Below are 22294 nucleotides of genomic sequence, written 5' to 3' on the forward strand. Positions count from 1 at the left end.
CTTTTACTTAAATTTTGATTTTTGACCAGTAACATGGCCCATTAGGGTTATTTAAGTCAAATGACACATGACCTCACATGATCACATTAAATTTGACCCTTGTGGTCATGATCTTTATTTAGGGTTTTGAAACACATCACATGAAATAACAACATTATGAAATAAGGCTTATTTAGTGAATGCATTAAAAAATTTTCTACTTTATGAATGCTTTGCAATGCATATGATGACATGTCAAATTTTAGTGCTAGGTCAAAACACCAGAGGTGTTACACGGTGCGGCGGGCGGGAGACACTGAGAGAGACATGCATAAAAGGGAACCGTGGCTGCCTGTACAAGGGGTCTGCCGGCGCTGCAGGCCCGCCACGCCGTGACGAGTGGCGCGTCAGACCTGCCACGTCAGCGGTCGTCCGTAGCCGTTGACTGCCCTAGACGCGTCGCCATGCACTGACACGACAGAGTGAATTAGCCACGCCGTGAAAACTGGCATGTCCAATAGGTGTTAGTTAAAAAAAAACAATGTTAGATTTTAAAATAGTTTTAAAAAATGTTAAAAAATTTTCCCAGCTAGCGAGGTGCCCAGATGGAGGTGGGGAGGGAGAGCTCCAAGGCCAAGCGCGCGCGCCGCCAAGGTAGGCTACCGCCTCCGCGAATCTCCCCCTCCCTCCTCCGTGCCTATTGCTTGGTCTCGTCGCGATCCGCTGCGAATTGTCTGCTGCCCGCTGGGGTTTCTTCGATCCGCGGTTACTTTTGGCTGCTGTTGTTTTGCTTTCTGAGTTTGGAGGTGGTGCTTCACCGCGCGTATTCTGATTTTTTTGGGAGCTCGCGTCTAGTTCGAAAACGTTGGAGTTCGTCGGTTGCTTCGCTTCCGTGCACGCCTCGCAATTTGGGGTCGGGAGTTCGTTGTTGTTGTTGTTGTCGGAATCTGATCTAACAGTTCGTGGATGCGCGATCACCTTCGAGTCGTTGAATTCGAAACCCTGTTGCTACTCCGATTTGGAACCACGAGCAATTTGGGGGATTTGGACTTCCGATTCGAAATACTCAGCATGGGTTTTTTTAATTCTGTCGTGGGGTTTTTATCCGGCCTTAATTTTGAATTCGCAAACCAGCTTGATTCATCGTAATCCGTAATCCGTGTGCGATTTGGTGTGCCATGCAGAGCAACGAGGATGACACGACAAGCCAGGGGAGCGCAGGAGGTGGCGCGGCGGCGTCCGCCGGTGCCGTGACCACAGCCGCCGCGGAAACGGAGGGGGACGAGATGGCCGTGGTGGTGGCGGCGGAGACGGAGGAGCAGGAGCAGGAGCAGGTGGTGTCGGCGGAGACGGAGGAGCACATCCAGCGCATCCTCCTCGCCATCGACAACTACACCGGCCAGGTGCGCCCCCGGCAACCTCTTGCAACGCCGAGGCGATGAAGCGATCGACATGAACAGCGTGGAGAACGCAGTGGCGCTCACGCGTGCGTTCATGCGTGCAGGTGTCTGACATGCTGGATGCCGGGCGCGCGCTGTTCAAGGACCTCGCCGCCGACTTCGAGGACCGCCTCTGCTCGTAAGTCGTAACTAGGAAACCTCACTGGCCGCCATTCTCTTCCCCGCTAGCTGCTCCGCCGATTCGCTCGCTGACCTCGTGCCGTGCGTGCAGGATCCACAAGGAGAAGGTGAAGCGGTGGGAGGAGGAGATCCGGGAGCTGCGCGCCAGCGACGCCGCCAACGAGCAGGGCCGCGCCCTCCTCCACAACGCCCAGCAGCACCTCCTCCACACCGTCCGCGACTAGCCGATCGCCCTCGTTCCAGAGGTCTCCATCGCTTCCGCCTGAGCTGTGTGTAGGTTTCGATTCATGCCACTCCACTCCCAGTAGCAGCAACTTACTGCCTCCGCTCTACCACGTCTCTGAACAACTTACCTGCAAATCAGTGTTACCTGTTTGTGTCTAGAATGATAATGGTGTATGCATGTATGGATCAGGCAAACAATGAGTTACCAACAGCACATCTGAATTCTGTTCGAATGTTCTTGTTTAGGCAGCAATTGCATGCATCAAAACTTGTTCTACATGAATTGATCTAGACGTCTGTTCAAAGTGCTAAAATATGCTACACCACACAAACATTGTACTCCAGTTTCTAGGCTAGGGGCACAAGCCCAACATCTTCAGGTGCAAGGACGATTCAGGAAGTGATTTCTGTTCAGGCACCTCTCCAGCCTCCAGGCTCTAGAGTCCTAGACGCACGGCACGTCGTGCAGCGGGTGCCCCTTCATGTTCCTCTCCATCACCCTCCTGGCCAGGGACACCTGCTTGCCCACCGCGAACACGAACGCCTTGCCGTTGCCAGACGGGCCGCGAACCGTCCGCCCAACGCGCCGCACGTACTCGCTCGGGTCGCGGGGGTAGTCGAAGAGCACCACATGGTTCACGTTTGCAAAGTCGATGCCCCGCGATGCCCTGCCGAACCGTCAAATGGTAGCATCAGCACTGAAAAACGGTGGCAGGAAAGGAGAAGCTATGGTGGAAAATGCAGTTTAGCCGACACTGACCTATCTGTGCACACGAGGAACATGGAGTCAGCCGTTTGCTTGTTCAGGAACTCCTTGATGTTTGCGATGCGCTGGGCCTGATCCAACGCAGCATGGAAGGGGAGAACTTTGATCTGCGAAGCTTTCCTGTCAACCCGCCTCAGCGCATTCTCAACCTTTCTACATGTCTCAATCTAGCAACAGAAAGCACAATCATGATATAATTATCAAATATACTGTGATCTGTATGTCTGCCTGTGATCAGTGCATAGGGATATTAGGGAAGGGACTACCTTGTTGCAGAAAATAATTGTTTTGCGAACAGGAGATTCCTTGATAATCTTTAAAAGTGCTGATTTCTTGTTTGAAAATGCAGTTTCTGGATTCTTTTCTTCATTGTCATCTCCACTGCAGTCCACAAGAATCTGCAGTCGAGCCAATAGAGATGTAAAATCATTCTAGGAAAACAAAGATGCATGATACCAAATGCCATGGCCCATGGCCCATGAATGCACTATGCAATCCTATATGTCAGACATATCAAACAATCCACTGACATCCCTAGAGAGGCTTCAGAAAGCATGTATAACAGAATGAAAGTTAAAGAATAGTGAAGGAAGTGAGAAATGACCAACCTCTTCAAGACGAGAGCTTGTTCGGTGCACACCAGGTCCCATGATAACCTCACAGTCAGGAAAGGTTTCAACAACCTTGTTGTAGATATCAAGAGGAAGAGTGGCAGTCACAAAAAGATATTGTGTTGTCACTGGTGCAACAATAATTAACTGATGAAGCACTTGCTCAAAACCTTCTTCGCCAAATAAAATGTCCACTTCATCCAACACAACACTGCAAACATAGAGAACTTTGTTTTTTATGCTGATAAGTAAATTTGATCTTTTGGTTCAAATGTATCCTTTAGAGATGCAAAACTCAAACTACGAAATGATGGAAAAGGATAACGAAGATCCATACCATCTGAGGTTAGCTAATTGCACAAAGCCTTCATGAAGCAGATACAAGAATCGGCCAGGTGTTGCTATAATTACATCAAGCTCTTGGTCAAGGCTTTCTAACTGTGTCTTCTGTCGAAATCCTCCGGTTGCAACCATAGACCTAAATGGAACCCCAGATTTTGATATCAACCGGCAATTGTTAAGGACCTGATATTAAACAAATGCTCAACCAGCAATTCCACATCTTTCGGTATAAAAAAACATGAGAATCATTATTAAACAAGTAGCATACCTGAGAAGCAAGTTCAGCAGTAGGGGTCAATACTATCACCCTGGGGTTCCTAGGGGATGATTTATGGAGCCCTTGAACTTCTTCACTCCTTAAGTTTTGTATTATAGGGCAAAGATATGCTAGTGTCTTGCCAGACCCACTTTGATCAGCAATAACACAACTCCTCCCCTCCAAGATAGGGCCATATGCCATAGCCTAAAAATAGTTTTTCGGCAGTTAATGAAGGCATGGGTGCGATAATTCAGCATTCTATATATTAATGCCCCTAGGAGCTGATGGTTTGCATAAAGCATAAGCGCACACACATAGACATCAATTCAGGATGCTAGAAACAAAACTTAAGATGCTTCCATAAGTTGAATATTTTCTTTTGGAAAATATATTTACCTGGATATGAGATGGACGAGGGAAATCAAAATTTCTCAACGCACCTAGAATTTCATCGCTGCAGCCAATCTCCTTAAAAGTTCTGCGACTGAAAAATCCACTGTCCAAAGGCCCTTTTCTTTGAGGGAAATTCAGAGGCTCCCTTTGCTTCTGATTCTGCCGTCCATAAGTAACATCGGCAACGCTCCCCCATCCTTTGGAACCAGAAGTAGCCTCTGAAGCAGGGAAGCCCGTATCATCATCACCTCTGTATTGGCCCAAAACAGAAGTCAGAGAATGTGCACTTTGAGTCATTCCGTCTCTGGAGTCACTGCTCAGCTTCGTGCGGCGTTCTGAGTCTGAGACAGGCTTTCTTCTCTCAAAATAGCTTCCATCTTCATCATCAGAGCCATCAAAAGAAGATTCATAGGAGCGGTTAGTGCTTGAGCGATTAGAACTCTCCCTCTTGCGGTGAGCTGACCTTGTCACCAAGGATTTTATTTTCCGCGCCTTCAATCTGCCGAAATTCCCGATGCCTGTACCTCCCCCAACACCTGTAGTGTAAAACATAGGTTGAGCCTTAGCAGAAGTGAAATCTTCAGGTTACTGCGCCGAGAAGAAAAAGAACACAATAATAATTACAGGTTGCCTTGCCGCAAGGCTGACATTTTAACTAGGACTGACCGACTGATGATGTATTGATGTCAATTGTCAAATAATTACAGAACCACATTTGCTGAAGCTGAAAATCCTTTCCAATTTTCTCTTGTATATGAATGAAGAAACAGAGAGCGTGATTTGCAAATCCCAAATGTACGTTCAGTTGGTTCACTCTATTTGCTCCAATCCAAGCACGAGCCGTGGAATTAAGCAGAGGGTGGGGTCTCAGTGAGAGAGGTGTGGTGTGAATGTGATTGTAACCTTGGCTGCTGCGGCGGTCGGTGGTCCTGGAGAGCACCGCCGGGGAGGGCATGACGGCCTCGTCGCCGTCGTCGGTGCCACCCCACACGATGACGCTGCGTCCGGTGGCCCGGTCCACCAGGCGGTACGCGTCGGGGGTGTCCATGGGCACCTTGTCGAAGCCGCGGGTCTCGTCTCCCTCCGTCGTGGCTGCCGCCGCCCAGCTCCGGCGGGAGCCCGTGCAGGAGACGGATACGGAGGTCCGCAGGGAGGCGTGGTGGCGGAGCAGGAGGGGAACCGCGCGGGCCTGAGCCCCCGCCACCTCCATCCTCTTCTTCCTCCTACCTGGTGCGCTTGTGCTTGCTCGACCAAGACAGTTGAGATGGGTGCTCGCTTGCTGTCGGCTGTCGCTGCTGCCGCGCCTCCTATTCCTATCCGATAATAAAGACGAGAAAATTCCCAGGTCGCCACTGAATATCAACATTTCCAAAATTCCCTCACTGCCATCACATAATTTTGATGCGTTCCTGGTTGCCACTTCTGTTAAAAATCTAGTCTCTGACAAATGGATCCACCGTTTACCTCTGTTACGGTCGCGTCACCCCGTCCCCGTCGCCGTGCGCTCGCACGCCCGAGGCTTTTCCTCCCCAGCATCGCCTCTCTCCACCGCCCGGCCATGGCCGAGGAGCAGCTCCCCCGCGTGCCTCCCTGCCGGCCCGCCGCCCCGGCCGATCCCGCCCCGCGCTGCCCGTCCGTGGTCGCGCCCTCTCGCCCCGACTCGCACCACCGCCCAGGCCGGTCCCAACCCGCGCTCGCCGCGCCCTCGCCTGGTCGCAAGCCCAATGGCTGGCCCTCGCCTCGCCTGGCCACGAGCCATCCGGCCAGCAGCACCCCATGCCCGCGCGCACTCCGGCCAGCCCTGCGGCGGCCGCGCCATGCACCGGCTGTGCCACGACGATATAGAGACCCAGCGAGGCGACGGCGGCGGAGATTGGGGTCGCCTTCTTCTCCCGCAGTCCCGCGCGCTGGCGTTCACGGGCGCCGCGGCGGGCCGGCTGCGCGCGTGGAGGGAGGTGCTGGACCCGACGGCGTTCTCGTGCCCGGAGAGCTACGGGGAGGCCCGCGCGCGTGCGCGCCGCAACCTCGCCTACTTCCGCGCTCGCCGCGCTCGTGTTCCTGGCGCTCTTCGTCGCCTGGCTGGGTCTCTACTTCGGCCGCGGCGACGGGGAGCCGCTCGTGTGCCTCGGCCTCGAGGTCGACGACCGCGTCGTGCTGGCCGTACTCTCGGCGGCCACCGTGCTCGCCGTCGCGCTCACCCGCGCGGGGCTCAACCTCCTCGTCTCCCTCGTCTCAGCTGCTGCCTTCAGGGTCAACTTCTACCTCGACGAGAGGGACTCCTCCCCGCTGGCCCGCGCGCGCTGACCTCTTCGCGGCCCACCGACCTCTTCGCGTTCCCCATCTAACGGCGTGGTGACGGAAATGGCAACCAGGGAAGCACCAAAATTATTTGTCAGGGAATTTCGAAAATTTTGATTGCAAGAAAATGCTATAATTTTTAGTGGCAGAATTCTCTCAATAAAGATAGATATTCCTACTCCGTTTCGTTAGTGGGCCTCTTCTTTCTTCTGGATTGAGGCCCCGTTTGACCGGGGCTCTGGCGGCTCCGGCTCTGGCCTGTCGGTTGCTGGACGGCCGACACCAATTACTGTTCACCAGAGTTGTTTTTCTTTTCCATCCTTTCCCTCTCTCTCTGACACCACCGAAGCCGAAGAAGCTTGTTTTTCTGGCTCCGCGGCTCCGGCTCTTGTAGGCACTTGTCGGCTGCTGGGCGGCCGACACCCGGCTATAGTGCAGGAGCCGGAGCCCGCGGGAGCCCGGCCAAACGGGGCCTGAATCTTCATGGGCTCCTGCGCTACTTTCAGCCAGGGCTTATTATGCCATTCTAGTACTCACTGGCATATGGGACCCACTTCTCATTCTGCCATAACTACCATCGCTCCAATTGACTGGGATATGGGGGCGTGAGAAGAGGGAGGGGAGCATCGTCGAAGACGCTAAGGGAGGGGAGTCATGGTAGGGTTGAGTGCCTCGCCGGGAGGAGAGGAGCCATTTTGAAGTTGCCTCACCTAGGGGAGATGACGAGACAGATGCTGGGAAGGGGAGCCGCGTCGAGCCGAGGGGCTTTGCCAAGGGATGGGAATAGGTGGCAATGCGACTGGGAGAGAGTCAGGATAAAAAAAGACGTGCAAGAGTGAGTTGGTGAGGGGGGGGGGGGGAGGTATCCGGGAAGAAGCACACCCCCTGAGAGATGGGGCTAAGAGGGAGGATTTAGGGATCTCCATAAAGTAGAGACTTGAGTTAGGGCCCTATTGGATTAAGTTTTGTTTGCTCTAGCACCAAAAAATAGAATATATAGGAGGGGGCTGTTTAGAGTCCCCGTTGGAGATGCTCTATTGTTCTTATATATATGGTTCTAACTTCTAACGTGAGTGGATCATATGGCATTCACAGTCAATGGATTGGGAGGTATTTTAGATCACTTGTTAGCACTAGAATAAGGTACCACATGCATATGATCTAGAAGCTCATTGGTGGCCTTGTTAGAAAAGGTTGACATGAGGTGTGACCTAGTTATGCAAAATGGTGGTTTTTTCTTCCACGTCTAGTTTCATTGTGTTGGTCAACGACAATAGATTCCCGCCCTATAAGGAAAATGGACCCTAGGCCCATTTACTTTGGATTTTGTTGTTTGATGACCAACACAACCAAATTGGACCAATAAATTTACAAGTAATTGATTTGTAGTTCAATATGGTGCAAGACGTGACTTGGACAGAGGCGATATGATGATCCGACGATCAACACCATAAGCAAGACCCTAGAAGCACAAAAGAAGACCCAAGAAACCAAGCAAAGTCCAATCACAAAGATAGAAACCAAGCCGGACGCAAGATCGTGAAGAAACGAATGAAGAAGGGGCTCGACAGAGACGACCGGACGCTGCCACAAAGGCACCGAACGCGTCCGATCGTTGCCCGTGCAACCATAGGTGACATACGTGATGACTAGACGCACATGTGACACTGTTCATCATCGTGGCAACATTCTCAGCGTAACCGGATGCGACGACAGGACGACCGGACGCACCAAGAAGTAGCGTCCGATCATGTTCAGAAAGGTTCCAGAGCAGCGCTAGCACGACCGGACGTGTCCGATTGAGTGAGACCAGACTCGGCCTAGAGTCCGATCAAACGCGCGCGCTCCAACGGTCGGCAGGACCGGACGCGTCTGATCAGGACGTGATCAGCGTTCGGTCACTAGCAGAAAGTTGGGTCTCGGGTCCAACGACTAGTTCTCACTTGTGGGGCTATAAATATGCCTCCAACTGGCCATTTGAGAGTGGGAGAGCTGAGGAAACATACCAATGGTGTTGATACACCATTTTAGTGATCTCCACTTGCATAGTGCTTAGTGATTCATTAGGTGATTAACGTAGGTGCTTTGCGAAGTGCTTAGGTTGATTAGACCACCGCTTATGCGCTTGCTTTAGGTTTAGGCCTAGTGTTTAGTGAGGTTTACACACCTCTTATCACTCGGTGCTTGCGCGCACCATTGTTGTACATCGGAGGGGCTTGTAGTCTTGCGAGATCACACCAATCGTGTTTGTGGTGTGGCCGCCACCATGTACCGAAGGGAACAAGGCCCACGACGGTTCGGCCGGAAGCTTGATAGTGAAGACGGTGGGGAGCGATCTGGGAGAGGTTTGTCGGAAGGCACACCAGAGACCAACTTGCGCGTGGGGAAGGCCCGGGGCTATCCACGGAGTTACCCGACCGGGAGCTTGGCCCTTGCGAGGGATTCCTTGCGAGGGGCTCCAACGAGAACTAGGGGAAAGCTTGAGCGCTTCTCGATACCTCGATAAAAATACCGGAGTCGTAGACAGGAGTTTGCATCTCTACCTCATCTTTACCTTCCGCATTCACATTGCTACCTTGGTTGATTGCTTTACTTTCCTAGAGCTTAGTTGATAGGATTGGAACCTAGGTTGCATAACTCTTTTGCGGTAGAGATAGCAACACACCTAGCAAAACCGTAGTTGCACATCTAGATAGATTACTTTCTTGCAAAGGTTTTGACTAGGTGGAATTAGAGGCCATAGTTTAGAGTAGATTTTTAAGTTGCCTAATTCACCCCCCTTAGGCGTCATGGTCCCTTACACGCCCCTTGTCTCATCCTTGCATTGGCACATACCATCCCTTCTATGATTCTCAACTCTCGTTCACGGTTCACCTCTAGGAAGAGGCCTCTGATAAGAGATGGGAATGAGTGTCCGCCTCTGTAAATTGAAAAAGAGCTCATTGTTGGTCTTGATGAGAACATCAAGCCTGCCATCCTTACCATGGTGTCACAATGTGCCGCTTCAACTTGGAGGCTCATCCTCCTCCCCTACCACCTCCACTACCTTGATGGCTACGAGCTCGTCCTCCCAGCCTCGGAAGCTTCACACCTCCATGTGTTGCATCCTGTAGGTCCTCAGTGGAGAAATCAAGCGGACCAAGCTCCGCCACTGGGGTATCCCCTTCACAACATCACAAATGAGGAAAAAAATAGGGAGAACGAGAAGGCACGAACATCGGAATATCGAGAGACATGGTGGATGGCAGAAAATGCGGATCATATATAGTGAAAAAGGGAGAACAAGAAGGTGCTCTAAGCTACCACAAGATCGGGAAACACGGTGCCCGATGCCATTGCCTTAGATAGGGCTAGACAGATCGGGAGAGGGGAGCGAGGCGGCACTGTGTATGTGTTGCATTCACGCGATATGTTCCTCAAAGAGGTCCACCATTTAATCTGCGTCATGGCTCATCGATGTGGGGCAACATGGGGGAGAGAGAAAGAGGCAACATGCAGAGGTTGAGGGGTTGGAGTGCTGCCGGCATGAAAGAGGAAGGATCCAATGAAGGATGGGAAATACAATGGTTGGGCGAGAAATGGGATGTTTTGGTGTGGTTGGGAAAGGAACAGGTGGCTAGGGTTCGTTTATTACGTGTTCATCATGGCATGGCTGGTAGATGGTGGACCTCAGTATTAACCTAAAAATATGCTCTATTTTCCCTGTTAATCGACTTTTAGAGATTGTTTTCCAGACCATCTTCGAAAAATGAGATGACCATTTCTAAAATTCATCATATATATTTTTAAAAGATGGACACATTTTAATATATAATCCTTCACTGATGAGATCGTCACGTCACGTGCATGCATGCATCGTCACGTCACGTGTATTATATTCGCGTCCTTTGGGAAATGCCACTGCCGTGCATGCAGATGCAGGCCTGTTTCCTGGCCCTTGGGCATTTTATTTGTCTCTCTTTACTTGGCAGTTTCAAGGTGCATGCATGCATGCAAATGCATGATTATTCGTCAGGGTGGTCCTTTCCTTTGTGCGCGTACGTGTCCCCTATTCTGTTTCTTCACGTACGCCCTCCATGCTTAAAAAATAAAATCGTTTTTTATCAGACTTGAGTCAAACATTACAAATATAAATCATGAATAACTTTTAAGTTGTTGAGTTTGGAAATATGAAAATCATATGTATAGATTTATCTTGAAAAATACTTTTACAAAAATTTACATATATCATTTTTTTATAAATATCTTTATAAAAATAAGTAGTTAAAGTTATGCTTTGAAGGTCGTGTCGCTATCAAAAACTTCTTTTTTTTTTCCGGTACGGAGGGAGTACGCATCATATAGCTAATGCTAGCTAATCGATCTTGAGAAGAAAGCACGTGATATGCAGTAGTAGTGCGCACTGGCCGGGTGTATCTTGTCTTGCATATGAAACTTTATTTTATCAAGTGAACATGGATGATACCGTACGTGTTCAATATAGTATTGTAAAATAAAAAGAAAAGTAAGATTGTGAGTATTATACCTATATACGTGTGTGTGTGAAGGAAAAGGTGGTTTATTTCCTGCTTCATCTCTAAGCACCAGTTGTACTGGATCTCAACTTCTCCACACACCGAAGCAGCTGCTGTTTAGTTGGGCTGGGCTGCTCCGGTCGTAGTGGTTCCAGCTTAGGTTTGAAGTCCAACTTCTCGGCCACACTAGTGGTTTGGGGACAAAGCCCACGATAGCTTTTATTTTGCCTATCAGTCAACAACTCAGCGTGTCTTTACGGAGATATAATTACATTTAATCCATAATCTATTTAATTATGATGGTGCACGTCACCTATGCAAATACTGAATAAAAGATATATTTTTGTATTCAATTTACTAAATAAGGTAATGCATATTTGGAACCCTAAATGAATTCAAATAAAAAGCTCTATTTGAGTACTACAACTTTGCTTTAGATCCTTTCTCCACCTGATGTCATTTGAACAATTCAAAAAGTATTGAATTTCTAAATCATTAATATTAAAACAAGATTTTCGGGCCCTAAATGATTTCAAATGAAAAAAATTGTCAGCTACAAAGTTGCATATAGCTTTGAGTGCTATAACTTTGATTTAGGTCATTTCTCCATCCGGGTACTTTGGAAAATTCAAAATGAATTTCAAAAAAATATGGAAGTTTAAACTGAATTTCCTGGCACTAAATGATTTCAAATGAAAAATTAGTCAACTACAGAGTTGAAGATCCCTTCTAGTACTACAAATTTGGTTTAGATCTTTTCTCCATCGGAGGTTATTTGGAAAATGCAAAAAAATGTACATAAGAAACTGAAATTTTTAAATAGATTTTTCGTGCACTGAATGAATTCCAATGGAGAACTCATCAACTACAAAATTGATCTCTTCGAGTACTACAACTTATTGTCTTTATCCGATTCAGTTTGAAAAAGTTATGAATTTTGCTGATGCCTCTATTTCTCTGAAACTGATAGTCGCCTATAAAAATACAGTCATATTTAGAAATCGATTTGTAGACGGTGGGCTCAAAAACTGTTTTTAGAGGCAGGTTTTAATTGAACCGCCTCTGTCAAAAATATCCGTCTGTGTAGTAGTGAGCAGAAGAGAAGGGAACGGAGGAACTGAGGAAGAAGACAAGAGAAGCACCAGTGATTTCGGTATCAGATGGTGGCCCTGTTTGGATCCAAGGGCTAGAGCCAGTTTGTGCTAGTTTGAGCTCAACTAGCCCAAAAGTATCCAAACAGGAGGGCTAGAGTGGGTTATTTACAACTAGCCCACCCCAAAAAACTATCCCCCAAAAGAGGTGATTATTTGGTCTAGTTCTGGTGGGGCCCACTAGAAACTCTTATTTTTTTATTACTCCACCCGCACCGGATCCTCGCGACTCCCATCCCCCCATCGTGACTCGCGCCGCCGCCGGTCCCAACCACGCCGCCGCCGCTTCAATCCGCCAAAGGAGCAGCGCCGGTGGCCCCCCGGAGGCGGATCTCGGTCGCCCGCGCCGCCTCCCTCCCTCTCGCCGCGCCCTTCTCCTCCGTCTCCAAGGCCGCCGCCGTCGTAAGCTCCGGCCACAGCAGGTCGCCTCCACCGGGCCACTTGCTGTGCAGGTGAGAGTGAGCCACGTCTCCGTACCTCCAGATCGGCCCCGCTCTGCTGTGCTCTAATCTAGAGAAGTTCGTCATGGACGGAGACGGATTCGACGACTTGTGGAGCTATGCTCTGTTTTACTTGGCTGTACATTAGTGAGTGTGAACTGTAGCAACAGCTAGTGCGTGTGAAAAAATGATGCTTCTGCTATGTTGTGGTGCCTGATTATACATCTTTATTGTAAACAACTGATATTCTCCTGTCATAACTAGTTTCTAATCAACTTTTGTGCTATCATAATTATTGTTGCTTGTATGGCTCTTCATAATTTTATTCGAGAGAGCAGAATTGCGGATAGAGAATTTGATGCCTGTGACGCGGATGAAAATTATAACCCAATGCCTAGTTCTTCGGCATCAGCATGGCCAGAAGATGAACCTCTTGTTGAAGATGTCAACATGAATGCCTTCCGTGATGAATTAGCTTATGCTTTATTTCATGGAGTGTAATTTTTTTGTTTAGCTTGATTGAGGACTTGTAAGTTTGAGTGACACATCTCATATGTATGGACAAATTAAAATTTATTGTGATTTGGATGCTTTATTTGTAAAAATAATGTATTTGTATCATTTGTGTGCGGGAGGAGGCCACACAAGAGCCTGCCACACCAAATCCGGCTGGAAATATGGTTTAAATGAGCCAAATGATTAGAAAAGTACATTTATTGTTAATCTAATCTTTGCATCAAACACCTTTTAGGCTAAAATTAGTTCAGGGCTAGTCTAGAGCTAAAAACTAGTTCTAACCTCTAGCCGAGCTAGAGTATCCAAACAGGGCCCCGGTGACGTGTGACCAAGTAGACGTCTAGATGCACACCCACGGTACTATGGAGTATGGACCGATATGTGTACATGAACAGGAAACAAGAAGCAGAAAACGAAAGGGGCCAACTGGTTGACGATCCAACAGTGAACTGAAGGAGGAAGAGTTAATACTCATACTTGGGATATACTAACTCCATCTCAAAATAAAAAATCATTTAAAGTCAAACTATTTTAAGTTAGTATGCACTTTATACGAAAGAGTAGCTTTATTTATGATACCAAATAATTATATTATAAAAAATATGTTTCATGAGGTATGTAGTGATATTAATTTAGTGACATAGATATTGGTGTTTCTTATAAATTTTAGTCAAATTAAAAATAGTTTGATTTAGGACAACTTTAGAATTTTATTTTATTTTAGGATGTAGAGTACTAGTAGGCATCAAGGTCCTCGTCTTCGCCTTACTCCGCATGTCGAGTATAGCTAGTATTTCTAATGTCTAAAAGTGGGGTTCAAAGGGTGTTATGTCAAAAATATTCCTTACTTTCCATTTCCTTCTCCGCTATTCTGATTGTCAATGTCAGGTACACCGTACACCAACACCAATCATCTTTCGAATTTCGATGCAGGTGTGTCAATCATGCACATTATTTACTTTCTGAATTATGCGACGTGCAAATACTTTTGGCTACCAAATAAAAGCGCTGGCTAACATGGAACTGACCTATGCATGCAGCGGTACATCCGTATATGTGTACTTAAGGGCAAATTAGACTTTCTATAGTTTTTAATATTTCTTTTTTTAGACGAAAAAAGAATTATATTAGATCATAGCTGAGTACATCATTACGTTACAAGCACACTGGAATACACTACGTATATCCAGAACCTGATCATCTAAATTATACCCACACTTTGTATAGCCCAAAATCTCAACTCCAAACCTGTACGATGATTCATATAGATGACCGCACAACAAGCACTCGACAAAAGGCCTGAGAACATATGCCCTATGAATGTATGAAGTAATAGCTATATTCTAGGATGGAGGGGAATAATGTTCTTTGCCTCGCCTTGATTATACATAGCATTAAGTTTTCAATATAATGTTATGTATTTTGAATCATAATTATGGCCTGTTTGACAGAGCTCCACCAACTCCAGGTCGACCAAAAATAGCTCCACTCTAGGAAATTTTACCCAAATGCTCTGGCTCCACGAAATCTGGATTCACCAAAATGATGGATCTCGAGTCAGATTCATAGTTTTTTTTATCACAATAAACGCTGCATATATTACCATGTAAGGAAAACGTACAAAGATGCGTACACACATAAACACATACACAAAGGATATGGGGGAGAAAGTTGCCCCATCCAAACTTCATAGAGGTTTCGACGAAAAAGAAAATTACATGGAAGTCCTTGAGAGCCTCCGTGTCCACCGGAGTCACCGCCTTTCGCCAGCTTCCGCCATCGACCATGTCGCCGAAGAAAGCCGAGACGAGCAGCCCCCCTCCATAGGCCCAGAAGAGCACCATCGCCCATAGGCTTTGAGAAGAGCCACAGTGTAACACCTCTGGTGTTACGAGCTTGCTTAGCACCGAGATTTAGGTCCGAGAAGGATTAGCCTAACAAGTTTCCGGGTTTTAAAAATTTATAACGCACATGAGGCGAAAAACATTTTCTATGAACAAGGATCAAACATAACTTGTATTTAGTACTTAAATAAAAATTGAAGTACAAGTTTAGTAGATGGAAATGCGGCTTTAACTTTTGAAAAATAGATGTTGTTAACTAGTGTTTTGGGAGCTCAAAAATCAAATTTGACGTTAAAATAAGCTCTTTTCGTTAAGTTGACAAACACTTGAACTATTGTGTAAAATACCACTTTTTGCGAATTATATTGAGCAAAATAGTTAAATGGTGCTTAAATATTTTGCTCCTATGGGTTAGTATAATGTATGGACTATCGCATGAAATACTTGGTAGCAGTTAATAGGGTTTAGGCTTTTTAAAAATTGTAACAAAAGTGTTAATGGCTATTAGTTTGAATTGAATCCTTAACTTTTCTAAGTATGGAAAAGTAGTAAGACAATGCTATTTTGACATTTAATTTCTAACAAAAATGTTTAAACACTGGTTGCTTGTTTTGGTATTGTTGCTTGCATCAAAGTGAGTGTTTGAGCATGGCATAGGTCGAAATTGTTTTGGATGTCACGTTGTCCGCTCTAAAATTGCCCAAACCTCCTTAGAACGTGCTATGAATCAGGATTTTGTGCTCGGTTCGTGAACCGGCGTGACGAACTCATGTTGGCACCTCCCTATCTCCCTCTCTGGTTGCTCTTGGATCATGGCAATTTGCTCCTCTAGCTAGCTGGTATTCTCGACTTTAGGTTAGTAGGATTGGTTGAACTTCGTTTGAGATGATCGGCATCCTTTGCTGCGCTTTAAAATTCGTGCATGTCATATGCTTGGCTCAGGCGCACGATCACCTCGCGTGGTCACTCGGCGTCGTGTGGATGGCCGTGTTCCGCGCGCCGCAGTGCCAACCCCAGTCGGCCTATCTGGTCGTGGATGGCTCCAGCGGGCCGCTGTCTTCGCCCTGCAGCTGCTGGCCATCGCGCTACTACCCCCGCTGCTGCCCTTCTCGCCATCGCACGGGTGGGCTTGTCCCTACTGTCGGCGCCGTTGTGTTCGTGCTCTCTGCAATCCTGCGCCGCTGCCTAGCCCTATCCGATGGCACTGTCTCTGTCGCGTGTGCGCTGTCGGCTAGGCCGTGCGTGGGGCCAAGCTAATGTCATGGCGGCCTTCGTCTTACCGACGTGGCGCTCTGTCCGCCGCTCGAATCACCTACTCGCCGAGCCGCTGCCTGCCTCCGTAGTCATGTCGCACTAATGCCCGTGTCACGGTGTCACTACCCTCCCTCGCTTCATTAACACAACCTCGACCAAAGCATGCATAGCCTTGAAGAGCTGCCACCCCCTGCCTGCCCTTGTTGCCGACAGGATCGCCCGCTTTGCACGACAAATACGTGCGGTTCGGGACACCACACTTCAATTAGGCGTTCTCATAGTTTGACAGGAAAGCCAGCTAGCAGCCCGACCCTCGCCTTGGCACAACCGAGCACTACTGGCGGCAAATTTCTGGTTTTTCTCGCCGCCGGCCAGGTGCGTCGCCGTGCCAGTGAAATTGGGGTAAGGTCCGAATTAGTTCAATTGTTTGTATCCAGGAGCTCGCCTTGACCTCCTCTATCTAGTGCTCGCGCCATTTAGACAGGGCGCTTACCGGAGATGTGGTGACGCAAGGGTGTCCATACTGGAGCACCGCCGCCCCGATGGGTCACACGTGGCTAGGCCACCACGGCACTCCTCCGTCTCAACTATCACCTCAGCACGAATTCCAGTGAGCTGTTGGTGCTTACCCGCTATCCCTACCACCCCGATAGAACCTTAGGTTGTCGTAACAGTCGTGCCGCCACCGTGGATAGCTGCTCGCCATTGCAACATGCGACAGTGCGCCTCTGAGTTCCTAATCGCCACCCATCCTTGTGCGTTTAGCTATAGATGGTGATCGGCCCCTTACTTCCATCGTAGCGAGCCTAGTTGGCCCGACGTAACCGCTGTTGCCGCCGGTGTGCCGTGCCGTCACGCGTGGGTACGCCGAGGACTACCCTGTTGCAAAGGCAACACATTCTAGGGTCTTTAATGCAAAGCGTAAGTCTGTAGTAATAGTGTTCCGTTGCTCCGCGTGATTATCTAAAAACCCGAGCCCTCTTTTGCAAAACACGAGCACGCGCGGGCGTCCCGTCCTTGGGCTGTGTTGGGCCATCACGACGCACACGCGACCCGCGCTGGGACATAATGGGTTGCTGCCAGCTCTTTTTCCTTTTCTAAGCATTTTCCAATTTAGTTTCTAAGGTAAACTTGTAAATTCAATATAAAATTGTGTAGTGAACCAAAAATTATAAAACCAATTTTGTTAAGTTTCTAAAATCATGATCTATCTGCTAGTATATTTTATTCACATAGTTTTATAATATTTTCTAGAGTTATCTAATTAATTTGAGATGCTTAATATTGTAAAATATAAATTTATAGGAATTTTTGTGATAAATTGGTGAGAGTGTTGGCTCTGAAACTTTCACAGTAAATTTCTAACATCATTAGGTGCTCACTGTAATTTTTGTAACTCTATAATAATTAGTTTGCTAGGTAGCTAAATGTGCCCTAGTTCGAAAATATATGTTTAATCAATAGAATGTCGTAACACCTTAGGATTTTAGAACTAAAACATTTTTTTCTGGAGGCGAAGCCTTACTTGACGAAGTGGATACGTAGACTAGTACGTTAGTCATTAAAGTTAGCTCGTTAGCCCGTGGAGCGTAATCGTATTTTAGAGTTGCAGTTGCCATTGATTATTTGCGTCTCTACGTTGCATCCACGTATATCATAATAGAAACAACGATGGATCATGGAGATGATCGGAGCAGTGGGAAAGATGGTGCCTCGATGATTGTGTCACCATGATGGAATGCTAACTTTTGGTTATATCTTACCTAAGCAAGCCTCGGTGCATAACCCATATTATTCTGCACTTTATCTTATGCTTGTGCATTAAGTTTTAAGGAGTTGAATAAAAACCACTTGCATATATATCCTTATCCTATGAGTCCTACTAGTCTGTCAGGATCGTGTAGATTGCTATGCTATAGGGTCCGGTAGAAGTCGAGTGATTACCTGTTACTCACGAGAGATATGAAAGATATTATTATTGTTACTATATTACTATCACAGGGAATATATATGGATGATAATTGGAGACCACGTGGAATGGTACTTTAGATCTGGACTTGGTTAGGCATCCGAGCGAGGCTCGGATTGCACGTGTTCCGCCTATGTCGATTGAGGACCGTCCGTTGCTGTGGATGGTAGTTAGGTCATAAACTTATTATCCTGAGCACATACTTGCTTACGGAAGCGGGAAGGCTCGTTACGCTCTTATCGTGGGTTCTGGCTCTTTCCGAACCGATTGATTGGAGGCAGGGAAAGGTGGAGGTCTAAGCACCATACTGAGACCGGGTCTCAAGTGTGGGGGCTTGGAGTCCAAGTTTGGACGGGGACCTAGATCCCTCGACAGGAGTGGAATGGGTTGATCTTGTTTGTGCCTAGGGTACAAACAGGGCGTGTGTTTCGGGGTACCCAGCTAGGATACATTGATTCGTGAATCGCTGTTTCTGTGAGATGATACCGACTTGGCTATGGTCTAGCACCGTAGTGAGAACTACAATATGAAAGATGGTAAAATGGTTTTGATTGCTTATCACCTGCTTGAAAGTAGCATAGGTGCTTACATAGAATAGTTAGTTAATGGACTAATGATGACTGCTAATAAAATTGAATATAAGGATGCATGTTTAATAATACTTCCTGTAGATGCAATAACCCACAAGCCAGATAGCCTTGCATATCCTTGGAGTCTTTTATTTTACTCATGTCGGGTAAGTCTCGCTGAGTACAATCGAATACTCAGAGTTTTATTCCCCCTGTTGTAGATGATCGGATGATACTTAGAGCTGACTCTTGTGTATGGAAACCTCCTGGTGGACTCAGAGAGGATTCCTTTCATGTTACGACCGTAGTGTTTATTTATAACCCTTACTAAAGGTTTTTATAAGAAAAGATGTAAAATCTGATAGCATCTCTCGTATAAAAATGTTCACTATGTTAATGCTGCACCATGTCATTAAATTCATCCTGCTTCCTCTGTATCTCTGATAACATTGTTATATTTCGCTGTTATAATAAATTGAGGTAATATTCTGGTACTGTAATAAAGTGGTGTAAGAAATGACTTAAGAATGTTGTAAGCTTTATTCTCTCATTTATGATCCTGATGGAAAAATATGAATTTTTGAGTTCTCCCTTGGGGTGTGCTCGACGGAACTGCGTATTTTAATGTCCTCTCTTGAGTATTTAGTGTCTAATGGAAGACAAGTACTCCTGGGAGACATTGGATTGGGCGGTTCTGCCACACACAGTGACATCCCGAGATGAACGAGAAGAAGAACCATGTAAAACATCGGCCGAGGATACACCCCGTGCAGACCTAGGCCTGGATCTAGCAAAACCACTAGAAATCGGGGGAAGAGGGAGCTAGACCGTCATACCTAACCATCGTAGACCCGACGGCTTCCCCGTGAGCCTCCTTGCCTAGTGCTGACGGCAATGGGTCTGCAGTGGATCCGAGCAGCATGGTGGCGGCGGGCGCAGAAGCGGAGTGGCGGCGGCGGCGCGGATATGGGTTCGATTGGGCTCGACGACGGGCTCGATTGGGTTCGCTGTTTTTTTTTTCAAAATCAATTAACCAAGACGGACGTCCCGTTAATCAATTAACCAAGGCAGACAAAGCAACTACCTACAAGGTAGGCAAAGCAACTACCTCCCTAGGACTCTATTAACGGAGTCCTTTGAAGACGGTTGCAATGCCCGCCACCGTAAATCAAAAAGACCTGCCTCCATTAAAGTTTCTGTATTAGTGATCGCCGCCGGCAGGAGGCCAAAAGCTCCTACACAGGAGCGAGCATCCCCAGGGATGCAGTCGATTTCCACCCTTTCGCAAGGTTGCTAATTAATAATATGTATATTGATACACGGTCGATATCCTCCGTGTTCCAATGGGCTATATTTATGTCCCAAAAATGGGCTATGTTTATGTCAGGAGGTAGTATGCTTCACATAATATGAGTGATTCCTCTGTGTTCTAACAGGGTCAATTTTGTTTTTTTGAATCGCTGTCCACAACCACGTCATCTACCACTAATATAATAACATCGTTAAATCCCGAAATAAGTCTAGAAAATTTCAAGCATCCACATAAGTTGAGGGAACACAGGTGTACAGTTCCACCACAAGGATCCTAACCAACTGAGTTACGCACGATCCATTAAAAAACTCAAAGTAGCCATCCAAATAAGCCAAATTAACTTATGTGTATCAAATTAAATTAATTTAATTTAAAGCCGTGATGTATCACTGTTGCGTTAGGTACGCTTGCAGGAACCTAGTATCTAGCTACAAATGAAAGGCAACGCATGGTCAAACACAACCATGGATGCATGATTACGTTCATTCATTGTTCTAGAAAGAAAGCTAGAAATAAAAGAAAAAGGAATAATGTGTGTGTGTCGTACAAGGTTAGTTGATTTGGCAATTCAGAGTCGGTTACTTGTTGGTTGCAAGCATGCATGCACCCCACCGATCAGCTAGCTGATGATCTGCATGGCATGCATGTGCAACAGCAATATTTTTATGCGTTTATTATATCTTTTACGTATTTATGTAAAATTACTGCGTTCCAAATGATCTTCAACCCTTGCAAATTAAACAAGGAAAATATAGCAAAGACAAATTTCAATTTAAAGCTTGTTTCTGAAAATAAAATTAATAAACTGATGAATAAGACGATGAGAATTCAATTTCATTTGTTGACGATATGGATAATTGTTGGAATTTGCGTGGTTATGAACACCAGAAAGAGCTCGGGGCCTTGTTTAGATTGCAAATTTTTGCAACCTGGACACTGTAGCACGTTTTGTTTGTATTTGACAAACTTTGTCCGATCATGGACTAACTAGGCTCAAAAGATTCGTCTCGTGATTTACAACCAAACTGTGCAATTAGTTTTTTTTACCTACATTTAATGCTCCATGCATGCGTCCAAAAATTGATGTGATGGAGAGAGAGTGAAAAAACTTGGAATTTGAAGGTGTTCTAAACAAGGCCCTGGTTTTAGGAGAGATGTCAGAGTCTAAATTAGTGGAGGAGGTGCCGTACGTGCAGGCGGTTGCTTTCTCTTGCACATAGGGCATGTGGCATGTGGCATGTCACCATGTGACCATTTGCAACTTCTTCCGATACCGATCATCAGCGGTTGTTGCACTAAATTTCTTGTTGAGAAACATGCGCCAAGCAAATAATTAAAAAAACATAATAAAAAAGCATAGTCTACAGAGGAATATATATGTATTTACAATTCAGCTCCTATACTACTTCAACATTCTCCATATATAATCCCATTTTGGCGCTCACATCCATGACTGATCTTTTATGTAGAGATTGATTTCTAGGTGCTAATGGCGGGTGGCCACCCCTGCAAATCCTTAATTATTTTTAGAGACGTATGCGTGCAACTGGTTGCCATAACCCACGCGGCTAAATAACAGTTTGGACGGTTGCTAAATATTGTTTTGTGTAGTAGTGATCTATCTTGGATGAAGTTTAGCTAGTTTGTCTGGACTCAATATCTATTATTACTCCCTCTGTCAAAAGCAAAATGTAATTTTAGAATCCAGACAAATCAAACTTTTCTAAATTTGATCAAATTTATAAAAATATCAATATTTATATCTCCAATTAGGTTTTACTATGAAATATATTTTGTAATTAATATAATGGTACATATTCGGTATTATAAATGTTAGTATTTTTTCTTATATATGTAGTTAGACTTAAAATTGTTAGGCTCCTCATAAAGTAGTAATTGCATCATTTTCGGGGACGGATCAGGATGTGAGATGCAAATCTAGGAGGCTAGAGGTTGATCAGTACGCATCTCTGACAAAATGTTCTCCTGTTCCATTGATTGGAACGGCCTATATATGAAAGCACTTTTTTTGTATCATTACTATAGAGTATTAACCAAATTCGATCAGATTTTTGTTATATATTATATTCTTCATGCGCCTGAGATAACGAATAGTTGATAATAAGGTTGCTTTGGCCATGATTCTATTTCTACCCTTCATCGTTCATGCTCTCTACCTTTGCAAGGATCGGATGGACGTATTAGATAACAGGCAAAACTACGTACTCCTTATTATTAATTAATGCTGGACTTTGTTTCAGATCTTTTTTGT

At 46.2% G+C, this 22294-nt stretch overlaps 2 protein-coding genes and 1 pseudogene across 3 annotated transcripts; 2 read left to right on the forward strand and 1 right to left on the reverse strand.

Moving 5' to 3' along the window:
- The first annotated feature begins 584 nt into the window (after positions 1-584).
- On the forward strand, positions 585-1998 carry LOC136535830 (uncharacterized). Its single transcript, XM_066528241.1, has 4 exons — positions 585-637; positions 1166-1382; positions 1484-1557; positions 1651-1998. The coding sequence occupies exons 1-4, from the start codon at positions 585-587 to the stop codon at positions 1781-1783; spliced, it is 477 nt and encodes a 158-aa protein (XP_066384338.1). The 3' UTR covers positions 1784-1998.
- Positions 1983-6337, reverse strand: LOC136535829 (DEAD-box ATP-dependent RNA helicase 50-like). Of its 2 annotated transcripts, XM_066528240.1 has the most exons (9): positions 5620-6337; positions 5059-5468; positions 4159-4691; positions 3772-3966; positions 3499-3686; positions 3159-3372; positions 2817-2948; positions 2545-2717; positions 1983-2452 (listed from the first exon to the last, which is right to left on the reverse strand). In XM_066528240.1, the coding sequence occupies exons 2-9, from the start codon at positions 5363-5365 to the stop codon at positions 2230-2232; spliced, it is 1965 nt and encodes a 654-aa protein (XP_066384337.1). In that variant the 5' UTR covers positions 5366-5468; positions 5620-6337; the 3' UTR covers positions 1983-2229. The 2 variants fall into 2 exon arrangements, with proteins under 2 accessions (XP_066384337.1, XP_066384336.1); XM_066528239.1 differs by having other exon boundaries at positions 5059-6337.
- Positions 5714-6561, forward strand: LOC136537498 (PRA1 family protein E-like; annotated as a pseudogene).
- Positions 6562-22294: the final 15733 nt, after the last annotated feature.

This window comes from Miscanthus floridulus, chromosome 2, assembly GCF_019320115.1.
Source record: "Miscanthus floridulus cultivar M001 chromosome 2, ASM1932011v1, whole genome shotgun sequence".
Taxonomy (NCBI): domain Eukaryota; kingdom Viridiplantae; phylum Streptophyta; class Magnoliopsida; order Poales; family Poaceae; genus Miscanthus; species Miscanthus floridulus.